At 36.4% G+C, this 13,868-nt stretch overlaps 1 protein-coding gene across 8 annotated transcripts in view; it reads left to right on the forward strand.

Annotated features, from left to right (window-relative positions):
• Nucleotides 1-13,868, forward strand: part of KIF21A (kinesin family member 21A) — an 87,987-nt gene that overhangs the window by 38,671 nt on the left and 35,448 nt on the right. For 5 of the 8 annotated variants that reach the window (XM_027458910.2, XM_027458888.2, XM_027458900.3 and 2 more), the window contains exons 7-14: nucleotides 528-643; nucleotides 4,631-4,826; nucleotides 5,538-5,727; nucleotides 6,411-6,474; nucleotides 7,194-7,397; nucleotides 10,447-10,485; nucleotides 12,648-12,732; nucleotides 12,912-13,029. In XM_027458910.2, the coding sequence (XP_027314711.1) occupies nucleotides 528-643; nucleotides 4,631-4,826; nucleotides 5,538-5,727; nucleotides 6,411-6,474; nucleotides 7,194-7,397; nucleotides 10,447-10,485; nucleotides 12,648-12,732; nucleotides 12,912-13,029 (1,012 nt within the window). The remainder of the gene's footprint in view (nucleotides 1-527; nucleotides 644-4,630; nucleotides 4,827-5,537; nucleotides 5,728-6,410; nucleotides 6,475-7,193; nucleotides 7,398-10,446; nucleotides 10,486-12,647; nucleotides 12,733-12,911; nucleotides 13,030-13,868) is intronic. The other 3 variants (XM_027458894.2, XM_027458897.2, XM_038186417.1) reach the window with 1 other exon arrangement.

The raw sequence follows: 13,868 nt of genomic DNA on the forward strand, positions 1-13,868 counted from the left end.
TGCAATGGCCATGTATGCATAATTGCAAGACTTAAATGCTTAAATCTTCATCAGATACAACTTTTTTTTTTTTTATATCCATCGAGGTAGTAAAATCTGTTTTTTCATATTAATGTTCCATATTTTATTCTAAATTTAGCATAAAGCAGCCCGATAGGGATCAGTTTTAAAGAGAACATGGCTACTGTTAGAGACATAGATGAGCTTTAATAATCATTGAAACAAAATGTTTGTTACATGAAGTAGTTCTAACTTCAGTTTGTGACTGATGTATCAATAGACAGTGCACACAATTTTGTTAAGCACTTTGTCCCTGAAGATACTGGACTGCATGATAAACATTTATAAATTTCCGAATGATTTCCAATGTAAAAACATTCAGAAATACTTTTTTTTAGTATGTTAATTGTGTGATTTCCACTTCCTACCCTCCTAATACTCACGCTTGAGTTTGTAACTGATTTTTAAACTAAAACTACTTGGGAATTGATTCTAACTTGCATGTTACACGATTTGGTGTTTTACAGCTGGCTCTTGGCAATGTAATAAGTGCATTGGGAGATAAAAGTAAGAAGGCAACTCACGTACCATACAGAGATTCAAAGCTTACAAGGCTACTTCAGGACTCCCTTGGGGGAAACAGGTACGGGAACATTTTGCATGTTTCATTGTGAATCAAAGTGAATGAGTACATGATCTTCAGAAAGTAAAATAACCCTTAAAGAGAGTTGTTATCTTTATTATTGTTTGTTGGTGGGAGGTTCCAAAATAAATGACTGTTATGATAGGAAATGCTGGCAACACAAGGGAAAGATATTAAAGAGGCTTTTTGCATCATTCTTTTCAGCGTTGTTGTGGCTTTACTAGACATGGAGCTTTGAGTTACCTGGAAATGGTAACTTCTAAGTAAAGGACAAGTCCTTCCTCTTTAGATTATAGGTACCATAAATGTTAAATCTGTTATTGGGTCATAACCATATTAATTACAGCATAGTTTAAAGCCATGATGACTTCTGCTTCTAGCAGATGTTTTTGTTGCTTATTTTAACCTGAATTGCTAAACAATATTAGCTTTTGATTTGTTGCCAGTATAGAAACATAGAGGAGGTGACTTTGTCTATCTTTCAATACAGCTGTAAAAACAAACAAACAAATAAAAACCACCAGAATTCTCCCTGGAAAACTTCATCAGACTATTGCTATTTTAACTTCTCAAATTTTGTGTTCTCTCCCTGATTTTTTTTCATTAATTTCCCTTCAGTCTCTTTTCTCATTCTTTTTCTGTCCCCAAGAGGTAGCGTTGTGGATATCTGCGTGCAGTTATCCCATTATTTACTTATCATCCAATTGTATTTCTTCATTCAAGCCCTTTGCCATACTTTGTGCTGGTTACCATGGAGGTGGCTGCATTGCGTGCAAAGGGCTAAGGCTTGGGGATTAACAATACTGTGCCCTTACTATTTGTATTTATAATTGCATTTCATATGGTGAAGTCTTCATAGATGCTGGCTGCTGCTGAAGCTATGCCTTCTAAGAGCCGGATGAAGGCCTAAAAACAGGGAATTATTTCTGCAGAGACATTCAAGCTGACTTTGATGTCAGCCTTACCTCTCAGGAAAGTTCTATTGTTGGCTGATGTCTCTCCCTGGATCTCCACTGGCTTGCGTCAGCATGTGTTGCCATCTATTAGCTAGGGAGCCCATTTGCAACCACATTTGCAAATTAGATTGTCTAGCTCAGACTGCTGCCCTTGTGAGCACAGGCTCGCTGTCTGCTCTGATCACCATGAGCAGGAGCTTCATGCGGCCAGTTCTCCTTGCACAAAGTGCCCTTTGTTGCTGAGCAAGGCAGCTTAGCACATATACTGCTGTCTTTTCATAAAGGTTGTCTATCTCAGGATATTGCGGATATGTCCAGATATCTGGCGCTGATCATCTCTAAGTCAAACAACTGTGTCACCAGAACTGTTTGTAAGAGCCTCCTCAGTATATGTATTGCATAGAGACCAGGAAGAGAGGCTTGGGCTCTGGAAGCTCTAAGCAAACATGCACCATGAACATGTAGAAACACAAAAGGGACCATAGTTAAGTATGTTTTAGCAAGGTAGTACGTTTATTCCTCTGTTTAATCTGCTGTCCTAGGGGGCAGGAAGTATTCTGGGCATTTCACAAAAGAATAGGGAGAAGTGGAGGAGATCTCTTAAATCACTTCTCTGTTCTTCAGAGATATAACTTCAGTAACAGCCTGCACTATTGCAGCAGAGACACATAAAAAATGGGTAAAATAAAGGCTAGGATTTTCAAAAGTGTTTAACAGAGGAAGAAACCCAATAATAGGGAAAAATCAGGAGAAACTGAGCGCATGACTTCCAAGCTGTTTCTGGAAATAACTTTACAAATAGCATTTCTTGACTAATTTTATATCAAATACACCAGCCAATAGTCACTTTTCAAGCCGCTTCTAAAATTGCATTTTTACTGAAATATTATTTTAATTTGACTGAAAACACTTTTTGTTTGGTAGCTCAACTGCTCCCTCTTCTGTACTTCAAGAGAAATCACAGTTTACAGTAAAATGTGCAGATAGCAAATGCAGTTCCAGAGCATTTACAAGGACAGGAAGATATATTATTTCTGTTCCTGCCTGATGTTAATTTTTTTTTCTTCCATCCCTCATTTTTATTTATGTAATATACATGATAAGGCAGGAAAAATTAGTAGTTTGTTGTTAAGGAAGAGTTGCATATTATAACACAACTTAAAATTTCATATCCGTGCTTTAGCAAACGAACTGTGGGAAAGCTAAATTTTAATCAACATGCATTTTTTTTCCTCTGGGAAATCAGATGATTAGATTCCTGCTAGTCTTTTCCATAGCTTTCCAAATTCCACCCCAGGTACTACAGTCCACATTATCCTTTCTCTTTTGCGAATACTTAAAAAGATTTGCTATAGTGATTCAGGTTAAAAGATAGAATATATATTCAGGTTAGAATACATATATAATTCTGTAACAGTTCTGAAGCAACATTTAAGCATTAATGTTTCTTGAATTATTCAAGTTAAAATATGGAGCATGCCCTAGATTTCAGGGAGGCATTTTAAAAACTGGAAAAATAAAAGGAGTAGAATGGCATTTAAAAATGAGTCCACTACAAAATGCAGATAGGAAAGTGGAGTTTGAGTTGCTCAGTTTTTAAGAAAGCTAGCAGAACCAGTTGTCTGAGGCTTAGAAAAGGAATCAAATTCTGAACTGAAAGTACAAGTAGTTCTGATCTCAGAATTATTATTATTTCCTTAATCTAGCATGTTCTTATCTTTATGACTAAACTCCACAAGTCTGGGGAGGTGATGCAATGGTGCACAGGAGGTCTGAGAGAGAATTGCAGAAGCCTAGTCCTTTATATACTGAACCTTTCCCATGTCCTCAGGCTAGTTACTCTTTTTAGTTTAGTTTCCCAGTGTGTAAGGCAAATTTAATCGCTTGCCTCACAAAGGGTTTCAAGGAGTAATTTGTTTTTCTTGATCTGAAATTACAGAAGGTGAAGATCAGATCCAGTCTGCCTAATGCAGATACTGCTCCGTTGCCCTGAAGACATTGCACTCCTAACACAACCACCTAAGCTTCCACGTACAACAAAGAGAAGCACGTTCCTCTAAAGCCTGCTGGGGATGAGCCAGTCACCTCCTATATATGTGTTTTCCCCTGTCTGTTGAGAATTTAGGACATATTGGTGCCATTAAGCTAGGATCTACAGCTGAAGTTCTGGCTCTGACCCCTAGGCGAATAACTAAAACATTATGCTGGAGTGAAAGGCATTTTTTTTCTTTCCTTTTTTTCCACCTTTTCTTTCCCAGTCTTTTTCTTGGAGCAGGTAGCATGTTCTCACCTTGTATATCCCAAGATGGGATGGCTAGAGGGTGTAGAGGAGCCCAGAAAGTGGTTGTTTGTCTTGGGCATGGAGCTCAACTATTGCTCCTTTTTACAGAAGTGCTCCAAGCTTAAGTGGTGTTGCAAAACTTGGAATTAATACATTTCTTGTCAGGTCTACTGAGGATAAGTACTATCTTTTGGGCTTCTTTTGGTATAGCAGATACTTGGAGCTGAAGAATTTAGGCAGTTTGAATCTCAGTAGAAAAGTATAGGTGGAAGACAGATATTTTATGACGTTCTGGGCACATACAGGCAGCTGAAGATGAGTGTTTGGGCAGCTTCCAGATTAAGTGGGAAGGCACCTCATGAATTAATGAGTCCTGGCAACTAACACGATCCAATCACTATTTGAGGCCTCAGGTTGCCTTTAAGTACTTTAATCTCAGTTTACATGGGGTTAGGAAAACCGAGTATAATTTGAAAAAGATTTCTAGGAACATCAGTTAATTGCTTTTATAATTTTATATGTAGAACAATTAATGATCTCTCTCTTATACTATGCTAGGGTGATACGAGGTATTACAGTGCTGGAACTTTGTGGTTGCCAGTCTCCTGCTACAGTGAGCTAGGTCTAGAAAATTCTCACAAGTGTCATGAAATCATTATTCCTTTTTTCACCTTCCATATGAAGACCTGTTAGCCTCTGTACTCTTTTTGTTCTTGATTTGTAAAGCTAATCTATGTTTGTAACTTGCAGTCAAACTCTCATGATAGCGTGTGTGAGCCCGTCAGATCGAGACTTCATGGAAACCTTGAACACGTTGAAGTATGCGAATCGAGCACGAAACATCAAGAACAAGGTGATGGTTAATCAGGACAGGGCTAGTCAACAAATAAATGCTTTGCGCAGTGAGATTACACGGCTACAGATGGAGCTCATGGAATACAAAACAGTAAGTGTATCCTTTTAGGATTTTTTCTGCTCTTCTTGTGGTTATAGTTCTACAGCTTGTTTTCTGTTGGCTGGTTCCATTTCACACACTAAAAATATTGAGTAATAACACTAACTTATAAAGCACTTCGAGTCATTACCAGATGCTCTCATTCTTAGTGATGAGAAATAGTCACTTTCAAAGTGAAAACGATCACAGTTTAAATTGGCACATGAAGGAATATGTGAACAGTCATTATGTACTGCTTTAAAACTGAATAGAGAGCTAGAAGTATTTGTGTTTTAAAAATAATTTTTAAATTATACAAGCTAAATACTTATACTTTACAATGCCCATTTCTTCCTGAAAATTTAAACTAAAGATAATGCTTTCAGCAGTAAATGTGGTTACCAAATAGCATCATCTTCCTCTGTTATACTTGAGAGAGTATCCTGATTTAATACACATTGACTTTTCATTTCTTAACCTCCTCAAGAACTTGTATTTCAGGCTAATATGGAGCTGTGCAGGCAGGATCCAAATGATGTTGGCCAGACATCAGTGCTTTAAAAACTATCCATACTGTTTTAAACTCTTTGAGAGAATAATATCTTTTGCTATGCATATCTATGTGGAATTTTAAGCAATCTGTGGCTTGTCTTTGCTAAGTTTAAAAGAAAAAAAAAAGTGTAGGTCAGCATTTACTAGTAATAATATATGTGTTTCCTCAAGGGTAAAAGGATTATAGATGAAGAAGGCGTTGAAAGCATCAATGACATGTTTCATGAAAATGCCATGCTGCAAACAGAAAACAACAACCTGCGTGTTAGAATTAAAGCAATGCAAGAGACTATTGATGCTCTGAGAGCCAGAGTAACACAGCTTGTGAGTGATCAGGCCAACCAAGTGCTAGCCAGAGCAGGTATGCTGTGGGTGTGTTGCGCATGCTTTTGTGTAAGTTGCTTCATAAGTACATGAACTCAAATCAGTTACATGTTCTTGTTGCCTTGGGTCCCTTAGAACAAAGAGTTGACTTTGGAAAAGGTAACATGGGTTCTATGTTGGCAGGGAAAGATCCCCATCTAGCTCTTTTCTCTACTATTTCTGGTGACTTCTATAGATAGAAATTGTTTGGGACTGACTTTACTATTCATGTAGTCCTGTGAACAGCAGGAAGTGTGAAATAATCCCTTTGGATAAGAATTATTCTATGCTTAGTTACACACGGACTTAAAACATTTTGCTTTGGGAGGACCCAAACACAGATGGGTGACAGTTGGCTTGCTTTTCACTTCATGGAACAATCAAGCAATTGAAATACCACAAATGCATTGTTCTTCTTGTGCACTGTTGGTCCGGTTCCTTTTGATTTATTGTACATCCATTACTAAAAGTTGTTAACATAGAAACAAATGGAATACAAGAAGTTATTTTTAATAACTCTGATCACAAACAGGAATAAAACCATTAATTCAGCTTAAGGAGGAAATATTTTTCATCAATCATAAGATCTAAATGTGTATGCGTATTTCTCTTTGCTGGTACCTTGTGCCTAGTAGCTTTATTGAGATATTAATGCTGTTATTATTTCCCCCACACTCCAAGGAGAAGGAAATGAAGAAATTAGCAACATGATTCATAATTACATCAAGGAAATTGAAGATCTCAGGTATTTAAATAATACATATTTGAAACATTTTTATTAAAAACAAATACTAGTAATGTTAGCAAGTAAATACTTCAATTGACTGATCATTGTGTTTTACTGTGTGGGGATTGCTTTAGGACAGTGGCTTTCAGCTTCAAAGACTATCTGATGGTTTTGGCCACAGAAAACTAAAATGTTAAAAATGAAACAGACAATACAAATGTCAGTTGTTACATGAATGATGGTGGTGACTCAATATTGTTTCACAAAAGCATTGTTTTATGATAACTTCGTAGTCAGGTATAAATGATGGTACTGAGAAATGACTCATTAACAAAATAAATTAAAGGTATTAAACATCCTAGATATTTATATTTCACTTTCTTGGAGCTGCATTATTGCAAAAAAAAATTATTTGGCCTATTCTCACTTAATGTTACAGATACATAATAAAGTAGCTTTCGTGTGACATATATACTTGTCTGCATGCACTGTATGTATCTGTATATATGTGTTTCTCTATACAAATATGTTTGTCCATTTGGGTATATGCATATGGTGTATGTGCAATGTCTGTACCCATTGTGTAAAATGCTCTGAGCAGGGATTTACAATGCTTGTTTTTCATAAGACTTCATCTTGTGTTGCAGTTTCTTTTAAAACTGAAGATAACGCATTGCAGTTACAGATACTAAAGAATTATCCTTGTCTTTTTTTTTTTTTTTTTTTTTTTTTTTAAGAGCAAAATTATTAGAAAGTGAAGCAGTGAATGAAAATCTTCGACGCAACTTGTCAAGAGCTTCAACAAGATCCACGTACTTTGGTGGACCATCAGCATTTTCTGCTTCCATGCTTTCTTCAGAAAAAGAGACAATGGAAATTCTAGATATAGCCAAGAAAGATCTAGAAAAGCTGAAAAAAAAAGAAAGGAAAAAGAAAAAGAGGTGGTGTATAAATTATAGTGTTATTTATTTACTTTTAATTAGTAAAGGAATGTGTTATTTTCTTAGCTTTGAGAATTTAAAATTCATTGTTGGTGTGTGGGTTTGGTTTTGGAACTGTTGTGTCTACAAACCCTTTTACACGTTGAATATGTAGATGTTTTTCTCTTGCATCTTTTCTTCCAATGAAGTATATGGTATTTGTAGAATGAATGTCTCAGATTTAATGACTTTTTTATATTTTATAATTTTGCACAACAGTCAAATCACAGGTGCTCTCCATAAATTCTTTTAAGCATCTGAAGTTCAAAAGAAATTTTCAAGAACAAAAATTGTTTTTTTTTCTGCCTTGTGTCAAAAGTGATACAACTTTTTGAAGAAAAGATATTCTGAATAGCTGGGAATTCTTTGGTAGCTCTTGGAATGGCTTCTTTTGCTTTCTCTATCTTCTGCTTTTATGAATGTTTTTAATTTGAGGTTTCCTACTTCTCTGCAACATCGTGCTTTGCTGTTTTTTGCTATGCAGTTTCTCATCTACTAAAATGCTCATAGACATTGATATAAATGCCTGTTCAGACAGCAGTTAGTACAGCAAGGATTTGTTTGTGTACTCCAAGACTATGATTCTGTTAAAGATACTTCCTTTGAAATTCTCCATGCTTCTACTCTATTACTCTTTCTACTAATGGCCCTTCAGGCTTTTTCTGCAAGTAAATCTAAAATGGTGCAAGCCTGAAATGTGGTAGAAATGTGAAGTATCTTTGGGTTAGTGAGACTAAACACCCTTGCGATTTGGGGTCTTATCTATAAATCAATATATTATATGAATGTCTGATTCTTCTGGAAAACACTCCTTTTGATGATTACTGGATTCTTTCTTTGCATCTCATTTTGTTGTGAAACTTTCATGGGGATTTAGATAGATTTTTGTGTGTCATGTTCGTAGGAACTTGAGGAGAGGGTGGAAGTATTACATGAAATCAGCAGAATCCTCTGGCCTCCGTTCAGCCCAAGACTTCAATGTGTTCTTTAACATATTGAACAAAAAGATGGTGGTAATACCTCTTATTTGTAGGAGTTGTTCACTTAGAAAACAAAAACCCTCCACTAGACAAACAGGAATATAAAACAACCCCAAAACACCCAAGAAGGAAACAAAGAAAAACACTTTGGGAAGTTTTCTACAGTAGTAAAAAGAGTAGTAGTAAAAAGTAGTAGGCAACCATAGAAAATTTGAAATTGGAAGACCCCTTTTGGTGGCCAGCCTATGTTTCAAAGTGGGTCTTGTGTTCTATAAAATGGGATCGTGCTATCAAAGTGCTGGTATGGATTGGGTCTATCTAATGGCTTGCCTGCAGATTGCTAAATAATGTTGTATTTCTGAGGTGCATTTGTTAAACTGATAAGAAGTATCTTTATCTTATAAAAGATAAGATGCTTTCATATCTTAGCATCTGTAAAGATTCCCCAGATGCTAGGAAATGACAGAATTTGAGGGGTTATCCATTTGCAGAGTGCTTCCATCTGATGAATGAAATGTAAAGCCTGTGTTCAGGTTACATCATAGTAAATTTTGATTCTATTGAAATTTCAGGAATTGGCAATAGGTGTGCTAATGTATTGCAAAGGGACTATTTTACCTTGCAGTTTAGTAGGAATTCTTTGCTCTACTTCTGTTTTCTACAGGCATTTAGCTTTTACTGTACTATTATTTTAAAGTTGTCTAACTAGCAGTTTCCTATTAAAATGGGATTGGTAAGCCTAGTTAGTCACTCTGCCCCATCTGCTACCTTTCTTGATCTGCTCATTTTCTGGTTAAGGGTCAGCATGTTTGATTAAAGGTGCATTGTCTTAAACACATGCAACTCCTCCAAGTTGTTCTGAGGTAGCCTGAAGATCTAAGAGGCAGTTTTTGAGTGAGCAGCAGGTATGTACTGCTTCATATCTGTAGCCTTTAATAAGCATCTGTCATAAAGATTATTGGAAACGGTTTTTGACTGTCTTTTTGACAGTTTTTGAAGTCTTTTGACTTCCCTAACCTTTATTAAACTAAATTAGCAATAAAATGCCATGTGGTTCAGCATGTTAGCTCCTAGCTGGTACTGCAGTAAGATAGCAGGCAGTGTGAAATAGGCTTACATTCAAAACTCCCAAATAAAGGGAACATGGAGAATTTAATTAGTTCTTGAAATTTAAGCCATCTCTACTGTTAAGTCATCCAGATGCTTCTTTGCTGCTACATCACCATTTGTTAAGGAGGAAAAAGTACAAGTAAAAATACTAACATTTTATCCATCTCATTGCTTCTGAGGCATTTTTTTAAATAACAAGTAATCACTGGCACCTACTTTTTGAATCCCAGAGAAAATAAACTGCAATTCTTTTTAATTAAAAACAAATAACAAGACTCCAAACAACAACAAAAAATTGCAGTTTGAAAAAAAGATGGTACGAATTATATTCAGAATATATTATTTGGAATATTACTAAAAAAATCTCATTAGTATTTTACATTACGATATCTTATCAGCATATATATAAAACTAGTGCATTATTTTTGTCTTGTTATATTTCTGAGGATATGCAACTTTATTTCAGTGACAGTACTTATTGACCTTTTCAGTTCTTCCAATTTTAAGTGGCAAAAGAGGATAGAGTGTCTTTGTGTTGTGTTTGTTTTTTTGTTTTTGTTTGTGTTTTTTTTTTTTAAGAACTAAGTGATTTTTGAATCCATGATAGAAATAACTCTCAAAAGGAAACATATTTTCTTTATCTAAAACTTCATTAGTGTAATTTGAATTTACAGTTGTTGACAGTGACAGATTAGATAACCTACAAATGCTGCTTCTTTGTTTTCTATTTACTTTCCAACTGTGCAAAATGTATTGCCTTTTTACTACTTGTTGTCTCTTGACGATATCTTTTAAAATTTCGTTTTTAAACTCCACAAGCTCATATATCATTTTTTACCTTCTTATCACTTTTGCTTTTCACTGTCTGGTTTGTCCTTCATTGGCTTGGCCTTCCAATACTGTACCTCGTGCTTTTGAAGGCTACAGAAACTTGAGGAAAGCAGTCAAGAAGAAAGAAGGTTGGAATATTTCCCAGGTTTTTAATTAACTGTAATTTCAATTAAGTGGTTGTCATACATGGAAAGAAGTTGGGTAGATTCATAAGTACCTCCAAAGTAGATCCTTCAGCTTTTCAGAATTCTGTCCTGTTTTGGCTTTCAGCAAGTGCCAAGGAGGAAAGTTCTGTTGTGGAGTTGAGGTTGACTTTGGGATTGCAAGCAGTTGTGGGCTGGTGGTGCCTTTGGGGAGCCACTATAGAACTAAGTAGATTTCTTTCTTGCATGGCCTGTATGGGATGAAGGGCAGGAGGAAAGTTCTGTAGCTCATATAATAGGTAACGTATAGCAGGCAATATACCACCATAATAATTTTGGCATGTGACCTTCATACTTCAGTTAAGTCTGCTCACAGTCCCTTTGATTTTCTCGAAATCGCATTACTGAAGCCTTGACCATTCTTTCAGTTCAATTTCAGCCAAGGTAATAGATGGAGAGCAGTTACATTAAAGGCTCTATGGCTAAAAAGAGAAACACACTGTCCTTAAAAAATAAAGTAAAGGAGCTTTCATTTGTCAGCTGTCTACTTTGATTCAAAAAACCCACACTGGATTCATGTAGGGTGATGATGTGAATCTGCAGATCAGTAGTATACCTATTAAGCATCCTGGTTCTGTCTGGAGGAGCTGCTGGGTCTCCTTCCTCCTGTCTTCTCCCATTTATTAAGCAGAACACAAGTTCTCTGTAGTGGTGAGCTCCATACTGTGTGCAGAAGGGAACCTGGGAACTTCTCTTGATCTGTATGAAGATTAGAGCTACGATCTATTAACATTTCAGCTTATTAGTCCATGTGAAACAGAGCATGTTGTGGGCTGAGTAAGATGAGAATCTGTGGAAATAAGATTGCAAAGCTCAGTGTTTTTTGTCTGGCATTTGTTTTCTGGACAAATCTGGGTCAGCTTTTTACTTCCAGCCTCCACACTGCTGCATGGATTCAGCAGATCAAGGTGAATGCCCTCTGCCTTGCTCATCGTCAGCTGTAGCTGGATTCAGTTTCACTGGTGATGAGTAGGGCAGAAGGAACCATCTAGCACTGTAACCAGTGCTCTTTAGAATAGAGCTCTGTCTTAAAAGCGACTTCTAAATTTGAGTAGTTTCTCAAATCTGTTGAACCTGTCTTGTCACAGCACTGAGGACTGGATTTGTCAGAGTTTGGTCTCTCAGTGCTCCCCTCCCCTTGTGTCTATCCCTGTTCTGTCACAATTTCCTGGCTATTGGGGATTGTTTGGGTTTTGCATGTGTAATTCTAGAGGGACTGATACTTGGTCCACGAGAATTTGCAGAGTGCCATCAATTTTTGAATTTTAACATTGGCATGCGGTATCTCAGCTCTGCACTCTAAAAATAATAGTAACAATAAAAATCGATGAGCCATTGTTACAATTACAGTTCACAGTTCAGGTCCTTAAAAGAGGAAAAAATATAAAGGTACTTAGCATTTAGATACATTTTGAACCATACTCTGAAAAACAGAAGCATGGAAACATACTGAAATGCAATGTTAATTGTTGGGAAAAGTTTCTTTTTGAGATGCAATCCTGTTTCAAAAATTCAGTCTTTCTCAACTCTTTTTGTTGTTGTATCAATCAACGCCTATTTTGAGCGTTCCCTTGATGTCCAGGTAGATAACTGATCCAAAGAGTAGGTGTGGTACAATAGATTAGGAAATTTTCTCTTAGGGTTTATGCATAAGATTTCAGATGATCATAGGCATGTTAGGCTCTGTTATAGATCGAGAGTGTAGTAACATCTATAAATGTTTATTGCACCTGCACACGTTTTTCTTTGTTTAGTGAAAGCTATTTTGGGTACACTGCAACTTCCATGCAAAAATAATACTTCTGCAGTTTACAAAGATTTGTATTTTGATCGTCCCTGCTGCGCAATATGGATTAAAACAATGTGATACTCATTAATATTGTGTAAGCTAAGATTGAAAGTGATTAAGCATTATTTTATGCTCTGTGGGAATTTGGAAGTTGTGTTTTACCCATGCCCAACATCTATACCTCTGTATGCACTTTGTTTTTCATCTTTATTTAAAATTACAACGTACTGTTTTGGGGGATGGGAAGCACTTGCCATTTCAGTTTATGAATATTTTGTGTATGTGCCTCTTCTGCTAGTGTTAAAGATGACAACACAGATAACGAGCAAGAGAAGCGAGATGAAAAAGGCACTTCGGAGAGGGAGAATAATGAATTGGAGGCAGTAAGTATTTATAAGTACTTGTGTTGATTTATTTATTCTCTGTGTACAGATTTACAAGGTTATAGAAAGAAAATTAGGAATGAGTCAGGTGAATATTGTTGCTTCCCGGTGATAATAGGAAGCAAATGGGAGATGAAGCGTGGGCATGTTTTAATGTCTTTCTCCGCTATGTTTTGTAGGAGGAAATTCAGGAAGCAAGTGATCATGAAGATGAAGAAGAGGAAGATGATGAGGATGAAGATGACATGGAAGTTGTTGAAAGCTCAGATGAGTCAGATTCTGACTCTGATGAAAAAGGTGATATCAGTGCAATATTTTGTAGAATTTTTGGTACAAACACTATCTGCAATTCTTTTTATTTGTTGTTTTTGATTTTTTGAGGCAGCCCAGATAGCATGTTGTCAACCCACTGTTAATAATGCTCTGTGGATTGTATGTCCAGGGAATTCTTTGTTGCTTTTGATGCTAAAATATATAATCTACATCTCATTAAGCATCCCCATACTGGCTTTAAAACTGAAGAGAAGCCATCGGGTGCTTAACAACACTTTTCTTCTTTAGTTAGAATACCTGATGTGAAAGGCTTAAGTATTTGGTTATTTTTATGACTCTGGACTGATCACCACAGTGACAGCTCCCATTTGGCTAATTTGGGCATGGGTAACATTTAATTTTGAAATGCTGGGAGTCCGTCAGCCTTCCTAATTTTACAGAGGTCGTGTCTATTTATGTTGAAGCATCAACAGCTGGTGTACTTGTGGCATGCAAATTAATATTGCTAGAGTGAGAGCTAGCATTACCAGCAATTCACTCCTGTGAGTTGGGCCAAATGGGCAAAGCAAGTCTGCTGATTGCTTCCTGTTTGAGAGTCACAAGCAATTAGCAGCATTTGCAGAACCTAAAATAAATAAATAAATCTGGAGCACATAATCTTAAACCAAAAAAGGGATCCAACTCATCAAAGAAATTAGTTAAACTTCTATAAACCTTGCAGTTGGGTTAATCCCTTTTCCTTACTTTTCCCTCTGACTGGTTTCAATCCCTTCCTCTTTCCACTTATGTGAATGGGGCAGCTACTCTCTTCTTAGGATTTTGGCAGTATTTTTTTCAACAGCTAGAGAAGGGAAAGTCTCCCA

This window comes from Anas platyrhynchos, chromosome 1 (genome assembly GCF_047663525.1).
Source record: "Anas platyrhynchos isolate ZD024472 breed Pekin duck chromosome 1, IASCAAS_PekinDuck_T2T, whole genome shotgun sequence".
NCBI classification, from domain to species: Eukaryota; Metazoa; Chordata; class Aves; order Anseriformes; family Anatidae; genus Anas; species Anas platyrhynchos.